Source organism: Ascaphus truei, chromosome 1 (assembly GCF_040206685.1).
Source record: "Ascaphus truei isolate aAscTru1 chromosome 1, aAscTru1.hap1, whole genome shotgun sequence".
Lineage (NCBI taxonomy): Eukaryota > Metazoa > Chordata > Amphibia > Anura > Ascaphidae > Ascaphus > Ascaphus truei.
The window spans coordinates 341,667,519-341,694,358 of NC_134483.1; the positions used below are offsets into that span (position 1 = coordinate 341,667,519).

The 26,840-nt window shown below is 39.2% G+C and overlaps 1 protein-coding gene across 3 annotated transcripts in view; it reads right to left on the reverse strand.

Moving 5' to 3' along the window:
- RASSF6 (Ras association domain family member 6) overlaps positions 1-26,840 on the reverse strand; it is a 51,756-nt gene that overhangs the window by 8,005 nt on the left and 16,911 nt on the right. For all 3 annotated transcript variants that reach the window (XM_075608244.1, XM_075608236.1, XM_075608228.1), the window contains 4 exons: positions 6,934-7,012; positions 5,151-5,299; positions 4,287-4,378; positions 511-695 (listed from right to left, as the gene is read on the reverse strand). In XM_075608244.1, the coding sequence (XP_075464359.1) occupies positions 511-695; positions 4,287-4,378; positions 5,151-5,224 (351 nt within the window). In that variant the 5' untranslated portion in view covers positions 5,225-5,299; positions 6,934-7,012. The remainder of the gene's footprint in view (positions 1-510; positions 696-4,286; positions 4,379-5,150; positions 5,300-6,933; positions 7,013-26,840) is intronic.

The window sequence follows — 26,840 nt, forward strand, 5'->3', positions numbered from 1 at the left end:
GATTTTAAACCCTTAGTTAAAAGACTGTATAAATGCAATGCACTCTCACCTCCTTTGCAAAACAAAGAGGATACTAAGGCATTGCTTGGTAGTCTCCTGCTACAGTATAAGCAACCTCAGGCTGAAAGGTGTCTTCCAGTCCCAGAAGGTGCACTAGGGCAGAGAGAAATATGGGCCTTTCTACAGTATCTCCTACCTAAAACTTAAACAGTATGATATTGTGTAACTATTCATAATTTCATTCCTTACTGAATATTTAAACAGTATGATATTGTGTAACTATTCATAATTTCATTCCTTATTGAATATTTAAACAGTATGATATTGTGTAACTATTCATAATTCCATTCCTTACTGAATATTTAAACAGAACAGAAGATTGGTGTGCTTTTCGCTTTTTCTAAACCATGGAATGGCAATATACGTTTGTAAAGAAGCTATTCTGAATAAATAATGTCTCCAAAACAAATTACTGCTGTTGTCCAAAGTGTAAATAAGAAGTAATCCTACCTTGTAGTTGTAGAAGTGTCCATTTATGGAAAATCTATGCTGTTGCATATTTCCTCTATTAGCTGTGTCAGGTCTAATCCTTTTTTTCACCAATGCTGCATCGCTCATAGTTCGGTACAATGAAGGTGAATCTGGATTATCATTGAGTTTAGGCCGGAGAGTGCTACTGTCATAGGATAAATAATCTAAACACAAGATAATAAAGTGACATTTAGAATTTTTAAGGAGGGATTTAAAACAAAAGGATTACAAGCATTTGTTTGACCTATAAAACACAATCAGCAAAATAATTTGTGGGCAGGCTTTTTAAATGGATGAGCGAAGTGAAGACTTCTACAAGACTTTGTGACCTCTTTGGTTGTGTTTGTGTTTTTGTGCATTTCAACCGAATCGGTGCAGATCCAATTTTGGAATTCCTTTTTGTTTTTTTCAAGTATTAAAAAAAAAAAAAAATCGACCGGATTCTTGATACAAGACATTACTGTTACATTTATTATTTTGCAGCTTGTACTAAATTTTCAGACAATTTGCTTGAACCATTTCAGAGAAATTAAATATTAAAAATGAAAAAAAATTTTTGGTAACCACGGTAACAGAACACATGTATTCTAATAGATACATCAATGTAGGTGTACATACATGATCAGGCTCCATGAGTAATTTTTTCAAAATGTATATAGTAATACACTTTTCACTTCGGCCATTTTAATTCCCCCTTTTTTTAATTTTTGTTATCAATAAAAGGAAATAAGAAAAACAGACAAGGAAAACCTGTATAAATACGTGTATTAAACACCAGTATAAAACAATCACTGCTCACTTACATGTGAGTATGACTCATTGGGTGTAGTGGAACCCGGGCAGTACCAATGTTCTCAAAACTGATGTGAGGAAGAAAAAAAAGAAAGTATACTAATTTTAGCAGAACATATGCAGCCTAACGAAGCAATGAGAGAAAAAAAATCAGAAAGACAAAGTGGAAAAATGAGAGTATTAAATTGGTGCAAGTGCAGACAGAGTTTTATTTACAAGATAAAACTGATGCTCAGAATAGATCACAGGGTAGGAACCAAGGAAGGAAAAGAAAGTTATAAGTGTAAGTGTTAGAAAGTCAGGATATTTTGTTAGAAATTGCAATGCTCCTAAAAGAGATGCAGGAATTGGCTGGAAGAGGGCAAAGAGTAAATAAGTAAAAATTATAATTTTCCCAATCTAAAGTTTAGACATGCAACTCAAATTCCTAATGCCAGATTAACCAAGTATGAGTGCATACTGACTGGCACTAATAATGTCACAGTCCATAAGTGCCCTCATTGTTCTCAACAGATTTTTTTGCCTAAAAAGAATCCGGGATAGTCAAAAGTGTGGATTCCCAAGAGGGGTCTTCCCCGCCTGGATTGAGCAGTTTAGGGAGTCTCATGTATTGCAAATCTGAGCGGGGAAGACACCTAGGTACAGGTTCATGGTAGGGAAAATTAGTTTTTTTTCCCCCAAAATGCTTTATTAGATTCTGAGGTATAAATATGGTAAAGGGGTTGATTGTTTGAATAATCCCTGTGTGTGTCTGGTAATATCCTTTCCTCTTCCCCACTGCACTAAGTGGCTGAGGTAGGTTTTGATACAGAAGCATTCTAGGTGCAGGCAATTTATTGTTGTGCCCTTGACAAGAGCTGTAAAAACGGACCAGAACATTCTAATGAATTGTACCTGGGTGAATCATATCTCTGTGTAAGTTTTGTGTAAGAGTTAAATAATGGGAATACCGGCTTATTATATGTACAGCGGCGGCCGCCTTTAATCTCCTGCGGCCGTTTCCCCGCGATTTTTGAAATCGCGGGCAGATGCGGGCCGTTTTCAGCGCTGCGGGCGCTTTCAATGTTAATCGCCATTAGCCCTATCTATGCAATACGGCCGACGCGCGGGCAAACGCGCGAAAAACGGAAAACATCCCCGAATTTTTTGGGGGATTTTGGAGGTTTAAAGGGGCCGCGACAGTATACAAAATTATTATCCAGGATCTTGCAAGTGCTTACAAAAAAAAAGAATATTATTAATTGCTCGAGATGAAGTTTACATTTTGTAAAAGGTGTACATCCATTAAAATACGCAGTGATCAACACTGGACAAAGGAGAGTTTGAGAGTCTGTGGAAAGAGACAGGAGGAAAAGGATGAGCATATGCGGGAAGATTATTTGATCTTTACCATTTTTATAATCAGCCCAGTCAAATTAAATTAAAGTCAAATGTAAGGGTTTATTTATTGTTCTGGCCAGACAGTGAACTTCTTTAAAAAAAATAAAAAAAATCAGAAAATATTCTTTTCTTTCTGATCAAGCCCAGATAGCCCTCCTTCTCCAGTTTAAAGCATTTGCAGATACATTCCAGACACAAACGTAGCTTCAATTTAGGTTTAAAAGTAGGTTAGTTATGAGAATAAGAAAAGAGAAGGGAATTTTTATTAGTTTAGTTTACAGGATCAAACTATTGTGTTTTGTATTATTAGGATAAGTGAGAAATGTGTTTTTCATTATGTTTGTAAAGTTGGTTGGCTGTGTATTTGCCATGGAAATTTTAGCCTGCATCGGACTGTGGGAGAAGCTCCATTTTTTTAAAACTCTGAGCAGTTGGTCAAATGTGTTTTTCTCGGTTCTGAGCAGATTATTTATAGAGGCATTGTATATTATGGAGTATAATGTTTGAAATGTCACTTTATAGAAGAGAATGTTTATAGTGTATAATGTTTAGGATTAATATGTAGTATAGTTTAATATATACAAGAGTAATGTTTTAAAAGTGCTACCCAGTGTTGCAGTGATGCAAATAGTGTGTCACCAGGTATAAATATTTATACATATATATTTTTATTGTGCTATAAAAAGAAGTAATACTGAGTGTGTATGTTTTTATTTGTATAGTGTCAAAAGTGTACTCAGTGTTTTGTAAAGAATACAGTACAGGGAATTAGTGTTGAGTCCTATACGAAATTATTTTTATACTGTAAACTTAATTGACTACAGTATGTGATGCATTTTATCATTTTTGACTATTTTCTCTCCAAAGGTGTGTCACTTTGAATCCTTATCTATAATTTTTCATTTTAAAGAATGTAGCTCTGAGAAATCCAAAGTTTATTTGGTATATTGATTGTATACATTTACAAAAGTCTACTAGGGAAACGCTAGAGTCATAGAAGTTTTTTTTTTTTTTTCTAAAGATCATGGGCCCATATTTTCTAAGCAGTGCTACTCCATAATTAAGGCACTTCCAGCACAGCTTGGTACACATGTGCCTCTACGGCCCATTTAAGTGAATGAGCAGAAAGCAAGACTGCTTAGTAAATATGGCCCATGATGTGGGGAAGAGCAAATGCAATTACTAATTGCAATTCAGGCTTTCAGGGGTCTTTTTATCGAAGTGTTCAGGCTAAAAAATCTGTGGCAAAGCAACTGCAACAAAAACACATTTACAATATTAAATGAATCTCATTGCAATGAATGGGATTTTTGTCTTTGAAGAGTTACTGTAGTTGCATGTCTTTGGAACTTGTTTTGCCCTCGTTTTACAGCGTGATAGTAGACCCATTAGTGCCATCACAAAATAAATGTATATCTCTTTTCACACTCCTGGAAGAAAAAAAGCAATTAAACATACAGTATCTCAATGATTTTAGATTTCATTCTGCATAGCTGCAACAGCTAGTGGAGTACATTTGAATCTATATTATGCTTAAATGGAAGGTTGATGAAATTGACAGGGAATTCCCAAAACAACTTTACCATTCTTGTCTTCTGTATCTTCATCAGAATTCCTTGTGGTCTCCTCACTAATGCGGTAAAGATCATCAAACTCCCCCCAGCGCATCATCCCACTGTAAAAATAAAAAAACAAAGAATTTCAGAATGCAAGTCTTTTAAAGCAAATTTTGTTTTATTACCTGCTCTACAATGACAGCGCTAATGTGGGCTTAGTGGTGTATATGCTACTAAAGTTAGTGTCACAAACTATAACTCCAATACACTGCATGTACAGTACTGTAGCATGTAAACAATAGATCAAAAGCTTATGAGTATTTAGAATATATGGAAATAGCTAATCAGTGTCAGTTCGGAATATATTGATACATGCAGAGGCTGTTAAATGTGATTAGAAGGAGAAAATTTGACAGGGTTTACATTCAACTTTGAGGAGCTTCATTTATTTTTATATTATTATAATTTATTAATAAAGCGCAAACATATTGTGCAGCACAATGGGGGAGCAGAATGATATAAATTACATAAACAGAATGACATAATAAATAAGGACAAAGAAGTGTAAACCGATACAAAAGGTAATAAGAGCCCAGCTCGTGGGAGCTTACAATATAGTGATGATTCTTGCAGTATTGCACAGAAACTCTCATGACTTCAATATAGTATCTGTGTTATAGTACCCTAATCAACACTTTTTTTTAATATTAAGACAATAGTACAATGCAGTATTCTGAGAATTTGGACTGCATATATAAGGGTGACTACATTATTTTTTCATCTAGATAAGAGTTATATTTAAGATTCTAATAACCATACTGAATCTTCATATTTAGCATACCTTCTAAGACACTTTGGTCTTGGGTAATTCCAAAGATCACCTAACAATACCTTTTTGCAATAGATGAGCCAATGACTTCTGGCAGCTGAATAGATTCCGATGAGATATACTTTTCATCTTGCATTTTGAATCTAATGGGTAGTTGAACACCCCAAAAAATCTCTATGAGTCCAGATACAACAATCGGTCCACTTTCTTCCTGAAATAAAAAATATCAGTTAGGTCTTTCCAAAAACAAGCAATTCAGTGAGGGTGAACACTTTTAGTATAATTGCACTCTATCAATAACTAGACAATTTATTTTGGTAAACAGCTCATTTTAAAATACAAATCTGAAAAAATACTATTTAAAAAAAAACATTTAATTGACCCAGGTTTTCTTGAGTTGTGACACTGTAACTATGTCATATGGCATCACTGGCAAGGCTAGAAGTTGTCTAACCTAACTTCTGTATACACTCCCTTTATGAGCAGAACAAATTATTAGCATTTGTATCCCCCTCCGCCCCCCACCCCAAATAATCTAAACTGTATTGGCTCCTTATTTTAGTGGTAGGATAATGGTATGTATGCATTCTAACCCCACAGGGTTTTCCTTCAAAACCTCATAAAATTACCAGGATGCATAAGCAACATTATATTGAACACAAAAGTGTTATTAAAAACGGTACTGATCCGACGATTTTAGTACAACACTGTGTCAGCTTTAGGCATTCTATTACAGCATTAAGGGTCATGGGAATAGAAATGGTGCCAGCAATGTGAGATACCCTTTGCAGGGACACAGCTCTCCTTAGAAGATAAACCTACTGGATACACAGATTACATACCAGTAATTGTAGTGGACTTAATGAACAACACCATTTAAAGTGTTTCCTTGAAAGGAGATAATGGACCTGCGCTTTCTCACGGCTATGGGATCCACATCCTGTTGGGAGTTTATATTATGGATCTATGTGGATTGACAATTATGTCGTTAACCAGATTTTGGTTTAATTCTGGTTTTGTACAGTATGTTGTGTTTTGTGGTTTGTGTCTGCACTGTTTTTTTTTTTTTTTTTGGATTTTTGTCTTGTATGTATAAACTCTGTGTGGTAGCTAGTATTCTATGTCTGAGTGGATTACATTTTTTTTTTAAATTTTACTTTGATTTCATTTTTGATAATGATATATGGTCACCTATGAGGAAGTATCACCTTTGATCAATGTTTAACTACGTACACTCTGAAGATATAGGTTTTAATACACTAGTGCTTGATGATCTTTGCATTTCAATGTGGGGATTCCCCAGCTCTCTGCATTGAGTTCGAGTCTCCATCACGACGGGAGATATGTAGCCTCTTTTAAGAGTGTAACAACTCAATGATGTGAAGTGACGCCGGTGCTCTGACATCATGCAACACACCCGAATGGTGTGGTGCTGGTGTCGTGACATCACGCGGGGCTGCGATGGCGCCCTGATCCAGCTACAATCAGGTAGGTGTGTGGTGTGTGGTGTGTGTGTGTGTCTGCATCTGCATGACTTTAACTTTTCCTTCAGGTAGGACATTTGAACAGAATTGTATCTACATTTATCTGCTGGAATCTCAATCATTATATAGTTCTTCTCACAGTTTTTCGTCACAAGTAACTAAAAATAAGTGTGTTTAGGCTACCTATTTTGTAGTCAATAAAGGAATTAAATATTTTTGGTAAATTCTTTGGGGAAAACCAAGACCAGAATTAATAGGGTGATTTGTTGAAATTGACCCAATCACCAATCTTACCCATGTGGTTTTTGTGCCTTTTGTTACACACAATATTCAATTAAAATGCATAAAAAAGAGTACTTACTTGGTGATATAAAAGCTGCAAGTTCTTCTGATCTTTATAAAAACAGTTATAGGTTTTCAGCAATGATTTAAGTTGACTTCTAAAACAAATCAGAAAATTACATTTCTTAGTGACTTGGGGAAATACAAAAGTTCACAAATTACAGAAGTAATTTCTATCAGGAGTGTACAACTGAATATGATGGAACAGATTGGTATAGGTCAGTGGTTCTTAACCTTTTTTGGTCACCTGCTCCCCTGGAGGATTTTTTAAATCTTAAGGCAACCCTGCTCATCAAACCGCATGCAACCCTTCTTGCTCACATGCACCACACTCCCCCTCCTCATGCGCAAACCCACTCCACTTACCCCTTTGTTACACACACCCTTATTCCCAACACACTCCATATTCACCCCACCTCCCCTGCATCAAAGAGAACACCCACGCTTTTCTCAAACCGCCCCCTCTTCTCACATGGCACACACAACCCCTTTCTCTATCAGACACTCTACATTCATGGCGAAGAGGCTGCAATCCACCTTTTATCTCTCCCTCTCTCCTCTGTGCAAGGCTAAGAGAGGAGAGCGTGTAGGAACAGATCACAACCTGTCAGTCTCCAGACAGCGCAGGACGTGCCAGCTGAGCAGCTGGACGAGCACATTTCCCAGATGTCGCACAACCCCATGGTACCAGAGCACCCTGGTTAAGAAAATACAACAAAAAACAGACAAAGATGCCCAAAGCTTCTTCCAATGTGACAAAAATACACAGTGCACTACCTATATATTCTCTTGAAAAAGGGGTAATTTAGTTTAACCCTTTGGCAGAGCATCTTAAGCCTGCTGCCACATTCAAGGCATGACCGTAGCAGGTCCTAACACTCCCTGGGTTAAAATTCTTATTAACCTGTATAATTACAGGAAGAATGATCATATCGGATCTGTCATAACCTGGCAAAATGAAACTGACCTGCCAAACTTGGAAAGTGGGGAGGGGCAAGCTTAAACCTTAGGGGGGAGGTTAAGAAAGATTGGAATAGGGGAAATCGCAATCATAATATGTAACTGCAATACCAGAAAAATCAGGTGTAACTGCTGGTAGGAAAATCATGTCGATCATACAAAATCATTATTGATCATCTTGAATATACGGAGAGAGGAGAGTAAGCAGTTTATAGGTTTGTGCATCATACCGAAGGGTGCTCTTAAAAATGTAATGTTCCCTGAGCTAATCAGACTTATTAACCCCTTCACTGCAAAATTAATAAATGACACTCCCCCCGCCAGGCAGCAAAAGAGATATGCAGCTCATGCACCATGTTGATGGAAATATTTTTTTATTACTTTCCTGGTGGAAGATCTCCCAAGTGCAGCTAGATGATCCATTTACGTTATCTGGGTCTCCTTCAAAAAGATTAGTTTTATCATCCATTTCCCTCATTCACTCCCCTTTTGTCACAGAGCTTCTGTTTAGCCAACTTCCTGACTGTTGTTTCACACTTTGTGATTGTGATGGAAGGGAGAGGGTACTGTATGTGGCACTGGCTATTGACTGGGTTAGTGTGTGGGTAGACAGGTTTCCTGCTTGCACAGATTTTCAAGCAGGTGGGCTTCGACACAGGAAGCATCAACAGTCTCTGTCACGTAACAGACAGAATCACTTGAGGTTAATGACACAGAGGAAATTGCTGTTGACAAATGTGGCCCTGACAGAAAGTCCCTATCCAACGAATAGGCATAGACAACAAATTAATCAGTCCAATGTGCTTCCTCTAAGGCATAGCTACTACCAAAGAGCAAGGTTGAAGGATGTGGAACCTCCCCCAAGCTCATTTCAAACACCACCTGGCTCAACCACAGTAGGAGCAGCAGGTTCCTTAGACATGCACACAACAGGGTGTGTAGCCGCCACAATACTACTTCTACTCCTACTGCTGTTACCAGAAAAATTAATTTGTACAAGTACGTTCTATTGTTTCTCTACCTGCTAACTGAGCTCTCCTGCTTATACTAGCTAACATGACATCTGAGTTGAAATACTCCATTAATGTAGTGAAAGTCCTTTTTAACGATATTTTGGAACATATCTTGTTTCAGGTTCTGAGTGGAGGAGTATACCTTTTTTATTTATACTGCACTAGTCACACGAGTGCACATATTTTACTTGTTAATTATATCACTTATTATTAGGAATATTAGTATGGATTAATCACATATGTGTTTATATTGATGAACACCTCCATTGCACTTATCTGTCACTTCAGATATTATTATTGTTCATGCACAGGGATCCTTTTATTCAAGGATTCATCTTAACATCACTTTACAGATGCAGGGGCCATTATTTTAAGTCATCACAGCGCCTTTTCGTGTGCGCTACTGTACTACACGCGGCATGAATGTGGCCAATCGCCCCAGGCACGCGCGTGTATCGTGGTTGCTTTGTTTGAATTTTATGGATTGTGTGCAATTATATGAAATGAATGAATTGTAATGTGATACTGTGTCAATTTCAGGTGTTTATAAGCCAGAACACAAAAATGCCATTTTATGCACTCCCCTGCACTCGCATCTTAAGGCGGTATGGTTGGAAGTAATCCCGCACCATCACATGGGTATTCCGAGGTATAAACCACGTGATTTCATAAAATTATGGGCGCTGCACCTGTATCACTGGCAACTAGCATCGAGCGCCCCTCTGATTTTGTTGACACTGTGTCTCCATGATCTCTTGTAGAATATCACTATTACTGGATAATCGTCTCTCTGTTTTCCGTCCGTATTTCCAGTTATTCTTTGACATTGAGACTAACCGCGAACAATTATGGAGCTCTAAGCAGCATTGGCTTACATAGTTTCCCGGCGCCCATCAAGCATGGAGAAAAGGGTACCGACCAATCAGCGAAGATATTGTCTTTGCTGAATCAGAGGGCGAGGGCTCATCCAAGATGGATCAATCAGGTCCGGGAGAGGACAGTGCTTTAGGACAGCCAACACGGGTAGGCTTGAGGAGAGTGGGAAATTGAAACAAACCAACTGGAATCAAGCCAGTGGGGCTTGGTCTCAAGCCTTGATTCCCAGTTTCAGCTTGACTCCTGCCGCAGGTATAGGCACCTCACTTGTCGGGGATGAGCAATGCCTTCACTTTACAAGTATGAGCTCTGCCGACATGAGTCTACACCATTCCCGAGTAGTCCACAAGCACCACAACTGGCCACGAACAAATTATGAAACCAAATGATTTAGACCGGTGCTAGAAAAAGTGCAGTGATGAAGTGATAAATTCACGTGAAAGAAGAAGTGTAACTAAAACGATTTCTCAACCTTCCTATGCGGAATATGTACAGATTCCCCTCAAGTAGAATGGACGCAGGTGGTTGGAAGGAAGCAATGGTAGCAGGAACACCCCAAAAAATAAAATACAAAAAGATGATTGTGCAGTATATTATGATAATAGGGACAGTGGAATATCTTGGCTCTATTGATTGCCTACTTACAACAAGTAGGTAGAAAAACAGCGTATGGAAAGACCAGATGGTATATAGCAGGCCGCAATTAGCAGGATCCCAATCAGCTGGAGGTGAAGGAGATCTCACTCAGGTAGGGATGCCACAGGAAAAACAGAGAAAGACCATTGTGCAGATCAAACAAATCAGTTTATGGTATAAAAACAGAATAAGAAATGTACTTACAATAAGTACTTATTGTAAGTACATTTCTTATTCCGTTTTTATACCATAAACTGATTTGTTTGATCTGCACAATGGTCTTTCTCTGTTTTTCCTGTGGCATCCCTACCTGAGTGAGATCTCCTTCACCTCAAGCCGATTGGGATCCTGCTGCACCCCTACCTGCTCTTGTGCTCGATCGCGCCCCCCCCCTTACCATCAATGAAGCATCAAATGACGCTGCGGGGTCATGTCACGTCACGTGACCCGCAGCATCATTTGATGTCTTGTATTTATGGTAACGGGCGTCATTTGATGCCGCGTTGCCATGGAGACGCGTGGACAAGTAGCTGGAGAGCACATTTACAGAGGCCTCACACTCTGACCGCGGGACCTCTGTAACCCCCGCGCCCCCCCCCCAGTTTGCGCACCGCTGATTTAAGGTGTTAAATGGTCCCTGAATGCTTGGGATGTTAGAGTAAGCATGTATGTGTGTATGTGTGTAAATCTTAATTTCTAAAGCGCCCACAGTGAATACAGCTCTTTACAAAAGGTGGGTGTGAAGGGATAATGTATAACAATGGTGTGGGTAGCTGTTGAAATGTAAGAGGGTATTATATTTCTGTGCATGGCTACTATGTAGTCCCTATAGGTATAAAGGGATATAATTACATTGTACATTTGTTTGTGTAAGAGATTATATATATATATTTCACCATTATCACCCAGCATACAGCACTTCCACTGCAGCAAGGGATTCTGGGAAATGACATGCAAATGGACATACAGTGTCACCTTTTGCTTCAAAACCATTTTTAACATGGTTCCCTATAGGCTTAAGCTTGCTGCATGGTCACAGCTTTAAGCACAGCCAGGGTCAAGATGCATAGCCAGAAAACCCACCCACTGACAGATGTTTCGACCTTAATGGGTCTCATCAGTGTGGGGTTGGTTAACTGGCTATGCAATGAAGCAATGAGGATGGGGTTTACCATACTTAGTTCAGTTATGGTGGGTAAAAAAAGTGACAAAATCCCTCCACAGCAAGGCATATAGCAAATGGAAATATTCCTGTATGCTCATTTGCATCTCTTAGACAGGTCTGCAACCCCGCCTTTCACCATTATCACCCAGCACACAGCGCTTCCACTGCAGCAAGGGAGGGTTTTGTCACTTTTTTTACCCACCATAACTTAACTAAGTGTGTGTGTGTGTGTGTGTGTGTGTGTGTGTGTGTGTATAGCACTTTTGGTTTTCTAACTATTTTTAATTGTGCTGTAGCTCATGTATGTACATTAATTGCTTCTGATTTTTAACCCATCAGGCACTGCACGTCACGTATACCTTATTGTTTCTCTATATAGTGGAATATATTCACAGCGGACAATATAAAATTGGTAATGTAGGGTCTTGCTTAAAGGGCCTAACTTCACATGTTCGATGGCATGTTTTGGAGTTCTACTACTTATTAGAAGAAAATATTTAAAGAAGTTTAAAATATATCGTTTTGGCTAGTTTGTTTTTTGTTGACTATTTTTCTATTGCCTTCCCAATTCATGTAAACAAAGGAAAAAGTCATTACATTTAACCCAAAAACATCACCCTTAGTTTACTTAGAACACATTTTTAAAAACGACCAATAAACTGAAGCATGAACCCCACTTTGTATATTACAATGAATCTGTTATTCAATGAAATTGCGTCTCTTCTTTGTCATTTGCTTCACAACTCCATATTTATTAAATCTGTTATTTATAAATAAAGGTGAACTAATAATGGCACCTTGATACATAATCTATTTTGCTTTGTGTCCAGAACAAGAAACAATAATTTCTATTATCCACCCATTTAAAAGCATTGTAATATCCCATATGTTGTCCACCACCCCATGCAACTGGTTTGGTGAACTCTTTACTTGAGGCAAAATACCATTGTAATTGCCTAATTCACGTGGGTTGGTATGCATATCTTGCACATACAGTAAATGCTGAATTCCTTCAAAGCTTAGAAGAAGAAATACAACTGTCAATTTGTTAAATTGCAAACCCTCCTGGAATGGATGTTTAACACCACACTAACTCCAGTCCATCCGTGTAAATCTGTCAGTATTAGCTGGTAGCACTGCTCTTTTCTTACGGCTGGTTTGCCCAAATAATTAATAATGTGAGTAACTACTTGAAACCTGAACAAGATGTTTGATAAATGAAGCCAAGAGATGCCAACCTTCAATAAAATCACTTAATTTATATCTTCATGCATGCAGGTTCCGGTTTTCAAAATAAACATGAACAAGCGAGTCATGTACTGTATATTTCTTGCAACCTATAGGAAAGCCGGGGAGGGTTTAAAACTATTTTCTTTCGTTTTGGATCACTGTCCAGTATCTTCCAATGCTTCAAAACACTTTCTAATGTAATTGTATATATAATATATAAGAAATCTAGAATGTCAAGTCTGAAAGCATCTATGGTACCTTTTGTATCCACATACACTATTGCATAAAATTACATTAGAAAGTGTTTTGAAGCATTGGAAGATACTGGACAGTGATCCAAAACTAAAGAACATTGCTTTAAACCCTCCCCTGTTTTACTATAGGTTGCAAGAAATATGCGTGACTCGCTTGTTCATGCAGATTTGAGTGCTAGTTTAGACTTGCAGTCTTATTTATCTGCGAGGAAATGCGGCACGTTCCCCTGCTTACATTGTACCCATTGCAATACTGTACTTAAAGGAGATACAATTAATCATCCTAGAATAAGTAAGACCATTGAATTCAATGGTTTTTATACGTGTGATTCATCTTTTGTGATGTACTTCCTCTGGTGTCTTTGTGGAAACGCCTATGACGCCAAACTATTTGCCCTTTAAAAAAAAAAAGTGACTGAGGGAGAAAAAAAGATAAGATCAGAGAAGCTCTTAAGAAAATGAAGGAAACCACCACTTGAATATCTACCGCCAAGGCACTTTTGGCTAGCCTGGCACAATGTTAGTTTATAGACTCTGCTGGAGTTCTTGTGCGTTGAATATCCTGCAATCATATGAAAAAGAAATAAATATACATAGTACAAACGTATATAAAATACAAATTGTGATATAGATGAAGGGCCTCATGCAGTAAGCGTTGATAAGGGAAATATGGCCATGTTATAGCCAAAATTGGGTTTGAGATTCAGTAAGCGCCGATAAGTGCTTCATATCGCCAGGTTTCGGAGCCGATAATTTGGTTATGGCCAGTCGCCTGCCGATAAGCCTGTTTTCGACACTGATCGCCACTTTTTTAAATCGGCTGGATTCAACAAAAAAAAACAGCTTATCGGGGCTGATCGGCACTACGAAATTGAGATGTTATGGCCGATTTCTCCCGCCAACTAAAGTTGGCAGTTTGGACGGGAGAACGATCGCTAAGGCTGCCGGAACGGCACTTAGAAAAAAAAAATCTTCTGTACATCAATGGAAGTCAATGGAGCGGGGACGTATAACAGTATAGTACTGTTTACGTTTCATTGCTCACAATACAAGGGGGATTTGCATTACAGTGTGGGGGCATTCCCTGCATTGTGTCACAGCTGATGTGTCTTATTTGCATAACATTCGACTTTTACATGTTTTCAGCATTTGCGGGTCACATTACTCATCATGTGATGATGTGGCAAGGGAAAATACTATACTACACTCTTAAAGGAGAACCTCACATCATATCACACATTTTACTCAACTCAGCGACAATTATTTACATGATGTCACACATGTCACACATGTCACACATACACAGTATATTCATCTTCCTTTACATTACACAATGCTTGTAATGTGACACGCATCTTTAAACGTTCATGTACATCTGTATTCTCATGTTTACATATACTTTTGGGTCCTCCCTATTTTCATGACGTCACTTATTGGACGCTCAATCACATTGCATGTTTACATTGTAACCGTTGCATTACAAGCACTTCAACCTAACTTATACACACATGTACAGTAATTCATCATTGGGACACCTTGTAAACTCATTCTATACCAACTATCCTCCTTACACAAATGCATGCATATGCACACGACTATTCATTGTTGCCAACATGTCACAATAACATGGATAATTACACATGTTACACAAAACTTTTCCCACGTCAATCTCAGCCTTTTTGTCTCATTACATGACTGACTCTTGCGTTCACAAGTGTTACATGCATTGCACATGCAACTATTTATTTGCAAGCAATCTTTGTACAAAGCTTCACGTCACATCATTGCCAAATATCATCATTCCCTGCAGAATACACACAACAAATACTTAGAACAACAAGTGCACACAGCTTGCCACAGAAGTACTTTATTATGTTAATGTAACACCTTGCATTTTACTATGTCACCTGACATCATCACATACCTATTTAAAGGACGCACATTACCTGCTCATTCACAGCTACTCATTTCAAAATGTTGCGAATGTTTAGGAGACGGAGGAACATTCTTTTCTATGACATGCTTGATGATGAAGACAATCATATAGGGCAAGGGAGGGACACACCGAGGGACAGTGACAGTGACGCGGATACGACAGGGACAGGGAGAGGGACAGGCCGAGGGACAGGTAGAGGGACAGGAGATCAGAGGAGAAGACAGAGGAGACAACTTGTGCCTCGTCCGCGTCTGTACAGGGAGAGAACCCTGTTAGATGGGATGAGTGAGGAGGAGATTGTAAGTCGCTATCGTTTGAGTTCAGCAGCAATCTTAGCTCTTTATGAGGAGATAAGGGGGGATTTAGATTTTTTCACAGCCAGAGGTCGTGCAGTCCCTGGGCTTGTTAAAATGCTGTGCTCATTACATTATCTTGCTTCCGCGTCATACCAGACAACTGTGGGCATAGTGGGCGGGGTCTCGCAATCTACATTCTCGCGGGCCTTGACCCAGTTTCTCTATGCACTCAATAGACGCGCTAGGAATTATATTCATTTTCCTACAGAGGCGACAGAGTGGCTGGAAGTCAGGACTGGCTTTTATAATATAGCAGGGATACCATGTGTGCTGGGTGCAATCGATTGCACACATGTTGCTTTGATTGCACCTAGTCAGAGTGAGCATGTGTACCGCAATCGGAAGCACTACCATTCACTCAATGTACAGGTGGTATGTGATGCCACGATGAGGATAATGCATGTGGTACCCAAGTTCCCTGGTTCCAGTCACGATTCCTCTATCCTGAGGAACTCTTCAGTCTTCCATGCGTTCGAAGAGGGACATTTTGAACCTGGTTGGCTGCTGGGTGAGTACATATTTACATGTTCTAACACAAAACACATGTTGATTTAGGAATGTTGGCATTGTACAATTTGATCACTAATGTCAGCTTATGTGTGCTCCATTCATTATAGGTGACTCAGGATACGGAATTAGGCCGTGGCTCTTGACTCCGGTGCTAAACCCTCAAACTGAAGCAGAGGACAGGTACAATGCAGCCCATATATCTACAAGATCTGTTATAGAGAGGACATTTGGCCTACTCAAGACCAGGTTTAGGTGTCTGGACAGAACTGGTGGGGCTCTTCTATACAAGCCTCAAAAAGTGTCTGATATTATCCTTGCCTGTTGCATTTTGCACAATGTTGCACTCAGGCACAATGTACAGTCAGACCTAGCTGAGGCTTTGGTAGACGAGCATCCCACCCATGTAGCTGCTGAAAATGAACAAACAGCCAGTGGTGGCCAGACACGACAGAATCTCATCAATTCATTTTTTTCTTGTAAGTACAAACTCATATGTTCCTAGTACTACTTTTATAGTTTAATTATGTTATATTAACAATAATGTTTCTTTATATAACCTTCTGTTAGGACACAGATGAATATGGGTTGCACACCTTTCTTTTCTCTGCTGTGTGCACAAAGGGATGTGGCACCGGTATGTTATTGTTGCACAGGTTATATAATCCCTCTTCAATTGTACTTTAGTTGTGTGTATGTGAATACAACTTGGGTAACAAAGCAATAATATTGTAGCATTGTGTTATTCCTTATGCTAAGACAAAACACATATTATGCCCATAATCATTCATGCTTCTAGTATGCTTACATACAATGTTATTGGTGCAGTGTAACATGTACATCCATATGATGTGTACACCAGGCTGATTTACATTTTGAATGTCATGAAATATACATGGTGTTGTACATTTAACACCAAATACACACTTTGCTGTGTTGTTTACGGTACTGAAGATGGCATGTCAATGTTTGCAATTTATATATTGTTCCTTTGCATTATAGGTATATCTCCAGTATGACTGATCATGGTATGTATATTTGCTGACATCTCTCATAAGATGTGGCTACCTCAATCTTCCTATAATTATTGGAACTAAAAACCCAACATATTGGTTTAAACACAAATGTTACATATATGTACTTTCTGTATCATGTATATGCATTTAGCTACTCTTGAGCTTTCATGTGCATTGTATTACAAAATGATTACTCACATTTCATCACATTTTATGTAGGTTTCCTTATAATTTCCATTAATGTAATATAGAGGTGGTTGGAGAAAAGGGGATAACTGTACTTATTTGTTTACTTACGGGAGCACATTCATCACTAGCATAGACACACTTTTTAAGACAACTGTTTGTGTCTCTATCAATTGGTGTAGGATCCATGTATAACACCGACAAATGATAACACCAGCTTTATTATGGTAGCTTATATCATCATATTGACTATACTATGTATTTCTAAACGATTAATAAACACAGTAAACTATAGTTAGTTAGGTTAATGAAATATACACAGAAACGTACTTCATAACATGATGGTGATGTCATATTCAGAACATCATGCATTGGAGGGGACCATAACATCTGGCCAGTAACATTATTTGCTACAGTCCCAAACCATTTTATCTACATACCCATGTAACAAGAGATTTTAAAAATAAATGGCTACTTGGTTGTAAGTGTCCTTTACATTGGGAGAAGGAGTGGCTCACTGAGTAAAGACACACACTGGCACTGATAGTTTGAAGCAGGGGAGTCTGGTTCAATTCCCGGTGTGGGCTCCTTGTGACCTTGGCCAAGTCACTTTATCTCCCTGTGCCTCATGCGGCAAAAAACATTTGTACGTTCCACGGGCCAGGGACCTCAGGCTGAAACATGTGTCTGTAAATCGCTGCGTACAACTAGCAGCCCTATACATGAACATGCTCATATTATTATTATTATTGTTACATAGTTTCGACAGTCATACGTTCCATTACATATTATAATACACAAATGTGTTAGCAGAGTGGGAATGGTTGTTATATATAAAACACACCATGTCATAAAATGTTAGTAGTCATTAAAGAACACTCAATAAAAATTCATGAGGCACTCTTTTGCAACATCATTATGTTAATTAAGTGCTTATGCAATATAGGCATAAGGGTATCACATTTTTAATTGTTTGTTAATAAGCGCTGCAAGCAATATAAAATTAGTTCCATATGTAGTATAGTAGTCGGTGGCTCCTCCTCACAATCATCTCATATAAAGGTAGACTCTTCTGCAATCATACATTGCTCCGATTGTATCTTCCCCGACATCTCTGAAATACAGCAAACACATGATGGTCAAAGATGGCACCTTACTAGATATGCATCCGTGACAACGCGTTACGCAGCTCTATATGATTGTGTAGATACACACGTCACTCACTTATATGTTAGAAGTAAAACTGTTCATCAGTATGTAATGTTTCTTTAAATTTGTAGCAGGCATAACTATGTATAAGAAGTGAACGTTGCCTGTATACTGAAAGATGTGCGCGCACATCTTTGTGTGCGCACGCACTTCACGCTTGGCTCCACTAACTGTTAGCGCATGCGCAAAACAAAGCGTACGTTGTGCGTTCAATACATGTTGAAAATACCAGTAAACATAACATCTTTATTTCAAATACAATGAAGACGAAACTACATTCGTTCTAAACGAGTACATCTGTATTCTTTTTAAACAGACGTGTTTGGACAGAAAGGACGGCCGATAACACAATGCGCAAATGCAATACGTGTGACGTCATGTTAAACCACCGTGAAACGCACGCTAACACTCCTCCCACTCAATTAACATTCGGCTAACGCCCAGTTGACGCCTACAAACACTGAGCCGCACACATGACACACTGCAGTTACCGTTACTATAACAAAACATGACAGCCAATAGGCTTTGAGGCGCGCACGTCGCTTGGGGGCGGGACTTACATCACTAATCCTTTTTAAGGACGCCTTGGCCCATGACAAGGGTCCCACGTCATACGTGGTGGACCCGGTTTTCAATGTTGTAGATGTTGCATGATAACAAAACAGGTATGTGTTAGAGTAATGGTAAAATGTTGCTAATATGTTTAAAGGGATAGGAAAGTACGTATATTTATTCCGTCAGCAATGTGTACTACTCTTTCAGGTCCTACTATATTGTATTAGGAAACAATTTGTTTGTGATCGCTACATGTTATGCAGTCTGCAATGTTACGCTGTATCCACGCATTGAAAGTGAAAATGGTGGTTACAAAAAAAAAAAAAATTTAAACGCAGAGTCAACGCATAACGATTGTTATATTTACCATTCTTCTAGAATTAACTCTTCGCCTGGCTGCAACTGGTCGCTCCAGAAATGCAAGCCATTTTCATCCACGCTTAACCCAACCGCTGAATCCAGTATGGCACATATCTCCTCCAGGATGCGCTCATAGGAATCGCCACTGCTTTCTTCAAATAATTGGTCGGGAGGTAGGTTCATTTCTTCCGGTTCCCATTCCAATGCAATTTCAGCTGAAAGGCTTGGTACATAATCATAGTACTTTTGTTCTTGTACAATGTGGGTTTCAGGAATGGAGGCTGCAGATATTGCAGCACGTATCGATTCAAACGGATCAGTAGTAGCGGATACATTGCTATTGCCATTAGGAATAAATATGCCTTTCACGACAATATAAGTGCCGTCTTTCAGGATAAATTGTTTTTCCGGGGCAATCTTCCAGAAACCATAGGTGTGTTGTAGCTTATCCTGGTCACGTTCAAAAAAGTCATTACTTGATAAAGTGAATCTTATTGAGGAATTAAAATTCCGTGCATGCTTACGGTCTTGGTAATAAGGATATTTTGCTCGAATGAAATCATCGATTTGGCGTGTGCTTGCTTTCTGTCCGCGACTGTTCAAGATGGCTTCACAGATCATGTACTTATACCCTAAAAGGGGATTAATATTGTTAACGAATTCATCAGCCATGTCTGAGTAGCACAAAAGCTGTGTGCAGGTCTGTGTTATTTGCTCATCAAAATGAATGTGCTGAATGGCTAACAAACTCCTGTTTTTCCTTGTCAAGGTCAACAAAAGTAACTACTTTGACTCCTTATTTCAAACGCCAATTGGATTTGGTTGTCTAATTGGGTTAACAGTTGTGGTTCGTGATATGGGACTGTGGGAGAAACATTTCTCCTTCTTTTATCTCGTTTGTGAAAAACATCCCTAGACTGTGAATGCGTTCACATAGTGTTTTTTTGAAAACTAACAAAGACCAGTGTGTGAAAATATTTCTTAGCCAGGCATATCAGTAAAAACACACCTGCAAAAAGAAATGTTTTTTCCCCGCTTACATTTCTGTGTGTATGTGAAAGTCTGGTTAACTCCCTGTCTGCATGAGTTTAAATACGTGTGTATATATATATATATAATATATATATATAAATATATCTCTTATAAAAATATATATATATTTATATATAATATTTTATTTTTTTTTATATTGCAGGAGTACACACAACATTGATGGCATTAAGTATACCTTGTATGAAACCTATTTAAATGGTGAGAAACATGATTGAATTAAGTAATAAACATTTGTTTAAGCACAATACTGTTAGAGTCTCATACTTAGGATATTTCTCAAACATTAGGCCTGTATTATTAAAATAGTGTGCTTTCACAAGGAAGCATGAAGTGTATTAGTTTGTGTATACCAGTTTATATAGTACTATATATATATATATATATATATATATATACACACATATATACATATATATATACACATATATACATATATATATACACATATATACATATATATATATACACATATACACATATATACATATATATATACACATATATACATATATATATACACATATATACATATATATATACACATATATACATATATATATACACATATATACATATATATATACACATATACATATATATATATACACACTCTCACACTCACACTCACACTCACTCAGTGTGTGTGTGTGTGTGTGTGTGTGTGTGTGTGTATATATATTATTATACATTCTGAGATGTTATAGAAACGAACACACAACTGATTAAAGGACAAAATTACAATGGCCAAGCAAGGCAAAGGTAAGTAATAATTTACACATAATCCTGCTGTACACGTACAAGAAAGATGTTTGCACTTACTTAGGTGTTTTAATAATTGCATGTGACTAATATGCATATGCAATTCTTACATCAATTAACACACCCAAATGCAATGTTTTGCTGCAAAGTCAATGGCAGCTTCTCTAAACTTAGCAACTGGCTCCTGGTGGACCATTACTGAACAGACGATTACAACATAAATATTTATAACACAATTAATTATGAGTGTTAACATTTCCAAAACTTCACGTGTACAAGAACATAGTTGAAAGTTTGGAAACAACACAGTCTTCAGCATACATACAATAGTAATTAGATAATCTGAAGTCAACAAAACAAGGCCAAAGACATATTTTCTGAATTATAACATTTATTTTTTTTGTTCCTTTTGCGAGCGAGTAACAGGCCTGCTTGTTGTCTCTTGAATTTTCCTTTTTCTTTTGCCACCAACTTTAGGCACAACAGAGCCACTTTGAGTGGCCTCTGGCACTTCACGGGCAGGGCTTGTGGCCAGTGACTGTTCACCTACGGGGCTTGTGGCCAGTGACTCACCTACAGGGCTTGTGGCCAGTGACTCACCTACAGGGCTTTTGGGCAGTGATTCACCTACAGGGCTTTTGGGCAGCGATTCACCTACAGGGCTTTTGGGCAGCGATTCACCTACAGGGCTTTTGGGCAGCGACTCACCTACAGGGCTTTTGGGCAGCGATTCACCTACAGGGCTTTTGGGCAGCGACTCACCTACAGGGCTTTTGGGTAGTGACTGTTCACGGACAGGGCTTGTGCCCAGTGACACATGTGAGCAAGTTGGTAGACACTGCACAAGTGATGGTTGGTCTGTTTCATGTGTGTCTTGTTTTGTTTTTGTCGCCTCCTTTGTAGGTGTCTGCTGCTGAATTTGTACAGATGGCAGCGGTAGGATGTCATCAGGAACCTGCACAGCAATGTCTGCTACTTGACCGGTAACATTTGGGCCTGGTGAATGAATATCAGATGAATGTGGTGAAAACTGACCTGCATGAACAGATCCTGGCTGGGAGGTGTTGAATTGTGGTACATTAGTCATTCTCCAGTAATTAGCTTGTGTTTGCTGAACAACTAATGCTTCGAATGAGGTGTTGATTTTTTGCAACTGTTTAGGCACTTCAATGAAGACTCTGTGGAGATGTGCCAATTGTGATACTGTTTCTTCCTGCAGTCCAATCATCCTTTCCAGCACTGTCATCATGTCTGAATGGCGACGATTTTCTGCGTCCACTATTTTTCCCTCTGAAGCTACAATTGCATCGTATGTGGAAGTTGATGGACGATTTGGCGGTACAACAGTTTCTATTGGCACCTCTTCATGGTCACATGATTGTATTTCAGTCTCTTCTGTGGCGTCATCCTCATCATACTCATCATCCTCATCACCATGATGTTCTAAAAAGAAATGTACACATTATTAAATGGCATGTTAATGTATGCTGTGTTACTATGTAATTGTACTGTGTCCTAAGTAACACCTAACATGTTAGCATACGTTTTATAACCTCATTAAAAACTACCTTGACTTACGAATAATGTTTGGACTCAGTATGAAATATGAATGAATGAAAAGTTGCTCTAAACTCAGAAGTCCTACATGATAATTAACATCACTAACACAATACATGTTGCCTTACACTTAATTTCCACTGACACTAAGTAATCCTATTTAAAGAAGATGTGCAAAACAAATAATGCACATGACAACATAACATATAGAAGAGCACATATTATATGGCCAGCAAATGATACACTCACCTTCTAGTAGTGTTGAGCTGGCTGACCCAGGTGAAGACACTTGTTCCATCTCAGGTGACACATGTCCTCCAGGGGCAACTATATATAACAATAACATAAGTTTTACATTTACATGTGTAAATATTGAACAAACACTTATTGTATGTTCTGTATTTATGATTAACTAACAACATCAGTTCCTTAACCGAAAATGTGTGTGAAAGTGAACATAAATAGTTGTAATAACACTGTACATGCCTGTGTACTTAGAATTTTTGAGTTCCCTAACATACAACATACTATGTTTCTGCAGTAATGCGTGAGGATAAATAGATTAAATGAGTACATAAAAATCATATGTTGTGTAGTGATATCAGTATCATAATGTACATAACTATCATGAGATGACCATTCACAATGGTTATCATGAAGGTGGTCATATTGCAAAAAGTGTTGTTTTTGGTAGAGGATATGTGTGGTACATTAATCGAAGATGTGGCACACCTGAATGTGGCTGTGACTCAACAAGACAACACATGCAGTGTGTGATAATGTGTCTTTCATAGTAGTTCAACTATAGATATGAGTGAACTAATGTGTGACGTACGCTTTGATAAGTAATGAGTTGTTGGGGCATTTAGTAGCTAAAGTTAAGCTTTCAAATGAGTGTGATTAACTTCAGTTGTGCTAGTCAGGTTGTAATAACGGTATTCCCTTCCCCAAAAAGCCTAATCAGCCACACCTTTCAATGACTTGAAACAGGTGCAAATGGTGTGAACTAAGTTGACCGTGAAATGAGGCTGTAATTAGTGTGTGTGCTGAACCCCACCCCCTCTGTTGAAGTGTATGCTGTGATGAGATATTAATTGCAGCTGCTTTAACACAATGGTAGATGAGCTAAGTAGTCATCTGCAGTGTTTAAGTTATGAAAACAATGACATACCATATTCTACGTGTGCCTCATTATGCTGTCTGTATATGACATTAAGCAAAAATGGACCTTTTCATAAGCAACTATAGATGTGTTAGTGCCAGTGATGTTTGTAGGCCGTTGCATGCAATTTCTTTGATGCATGCTTAAAATAGGCAGTAATGTCATGTTTGTCGGAGTAAAATCAATAAAATACACAATAATATGATACATATTTCTGTTCTGTACCTGTAGCTACTAATAATTTCTCATGAACATGTGTAACACATGTGTACTACCCTGTTGTTCCCCATCTTCGCCCACCATCAATTGCTTCCACTGCAGCTATGCATTTTGGGAATTCACATGTAAATGAGCACGCAATGGCACGTGCTATATTAGTTACTGCTTTTAGTAGGACTACTACATATATGTCTATTTTGATATATATATATATATACAGAATCAGACATATACATATATAGATGCAGGTATGCTTATATTGTGAAGACAGTATAAAAAGCAGTGTAAATATGCAAAATAACTGTAAGCAACGACACGCCTAGTACAGTAATATTTATCACCTGCTGGAAATTGTGACGGATAAATTCCAATGTCACGGTCACCAGCCAAGCCTTCCACGACGACGGTAAGTAATTTTGGCCGAAGCAGCTCCTCCAATGGAGTCAATATGAGACGTTGTGGTGTGGGCCCACCTCCAGTGCCAGTAGCATGCACGCGTTGGTCTTGTATTTTCTTTTTCAATTTGGACCTAATATCATCAAATCTTTTCCGACAATGATACTTGTCCCTGACACTATTCCCACAGGCATTGACACCAATGACTATTGTGTCCCACATTTCTTTTTTGCTTGCTGCACTTGTCCGCCCTTGAAAAACATATAAAAGATATGAGGTAAATTAATAATAATATAAGCACCAGTTTCCTACACTGCTAGCTGTTCCAAGAGATAGCAAAGATGCTGTTTTATGTGTAATATGTGAAGCACATGAGCATTCACTACTAAACCTATACATGTAAGCAAGCTTGCATTCATATTGTATGCAGTTCTGGCAAATTGACCGCCTGTGTTTATTTGTCCTTGTAAGGCATGATAAAAAGCTGTGTTTCCACACTAATGAACATAGAAAGATATTGTGTACCCATATTTGCATATGAACAAAACTCAGATGACCTAGGATCACATGTATTTGAATAATAAATGTAAAGGTACACTTACCTACTAAATGTCCATAGAGACTGTCATAGTGCTCCAGAATGCCAGTGACAAGAGCCCTATTTTCCTGGTCATTGAAGCGAGGATTACGTGGCTTCTCCACACGTTTCTTCCGAGCAGGTTTAGGGTCAGAGCTTGGCTGGTGCTGACTGGACTCTCCTTCTTCCAATGGAAGAGCCTCCAAAAGCTGGCCACCAGCAAGCACGCCACCACCAGACACCCCATCAGCAACTGCGCCACCAGCAGCACTCCCAGCACCAGCACTCCCACTCCTAGCACCAGCACTCCCACTCCTAGCACCAGCACTCACACTCCTAGCACCAGCACTCCCACTCCTAGCACCAGCACTCCCACTCCTAGCACCAGCACTCACACTCCTAGCACCAGCACTCACACTCCCAGCAACAGCACTCCCACTCCCAGCAACAGCACTCCCACTCCCAGCAACAGCACTCCCACTCCCAGCAACAGCACTCCCACTCCCAGCAACAGCACTCCCACTCCCAGCAACAGCACTCCCACTCCCAGCAACAGCACTCCCACTCCCAGCAACAGCACTCCCACTCCCAGCAACACCACTCGGTGCACCAGCAACATCACTCCCCTGAACAGTACGTTCACTCCGACGCGTACTCCCACGAGTAGCACTCCCACTCCCACCAGCATCACTCTTCCCACGCTTTGCGGGCATACTTCCAGCACTCACAAAAAACAGACAAGAAATGTACAGGCAATCACACGACCCACTTCCACATATAAAACAAGACAAAGATGTAAACAAAACAACAAAGGACAAAGCTCACCCAATACACAACAAGTCTCTCAGTCAATATGCAAATCTTCAATCGTCCAGCTCTGTGCGTCTCTCTCTCTCTCTCACTCCCAACAACACAGAGAATGATTAGCAGTACACGTTGCCTTTAAATATGGCGCGCAATCAAAAACATGCTTGTTTCGCCTGATTCAGCAAGATTTGTGATTGTGCAACCTAACAGCACCCCGCCACGCACGCCGATACACCTGTGTGTGATCGGCTCATCATCGTGAGAGTGGGCGGATTTGTTTTCTGGTTGATTTTGAATGTATTCGGCACTTACTGCATACGGAGAGGGAAAAACGCCAATAACATGACTAATCGATAAGCTTGCCGATTTCACATAATCGTCGCTTACTGCATGAGGCCCGAAGTCCTTAAAGTGCCCACTCACAGGGTGGTGAATTTAACCGGACGTTTGCCGGATACAATCTGATGTAGATCTGGATCGGTTAGTATCACTGGAACTCCCTCAATCATAAAAATGAAAAAGGAGGTGGACAAAAATCTGCTGCATTTAAAAAAATCCGTTGTTTTTTCGCTTAGCCAAATACTGTATCATTATTCTTAACGGTTTGCAGTAGGCCGGGGCTATTTAATCTTTTAGGTTTTTCGCCTTAGTGTATACTATTTGTGCTTTATCTGGTAAGTATTCGTTAAGGACGAATTTGGTCCGTTAAGAATGTAACGGTGTTTCTGGACTGGCCTGACCCACCCAATCTCATATTGGCCCCTGTGGTCTAACCAGTCCCCATTACAGTGTGAGTGTATCTGGTGGTGCACTGTTGGCAACAGGACTCCTGAGTCTCCCGCATGAGGGTGTATGGGGATGACCCGTCCAGACAGGCAGCTGAGGTAGTGTGCAGAGTCCTACCTATATCCAGTGCAGCGCCTCCACCTCATCAGGATCCCTGCGTCCGCATGGGGATGGTCCTGGTGAGGAACTCCTCTGTGGTGCGGCCCCCTGTGCAATCACTTCACTCTTACACACGAGGGTTCCTGTTATCAGCATAATCTTTATTGCACGGTGGGCAAGCTGCCCTCCACAATGGGGTGTATTTAGCCCTCCATTGTTCAGCTGCTTCCCTCTGAAAGGTATCTCTTCCCT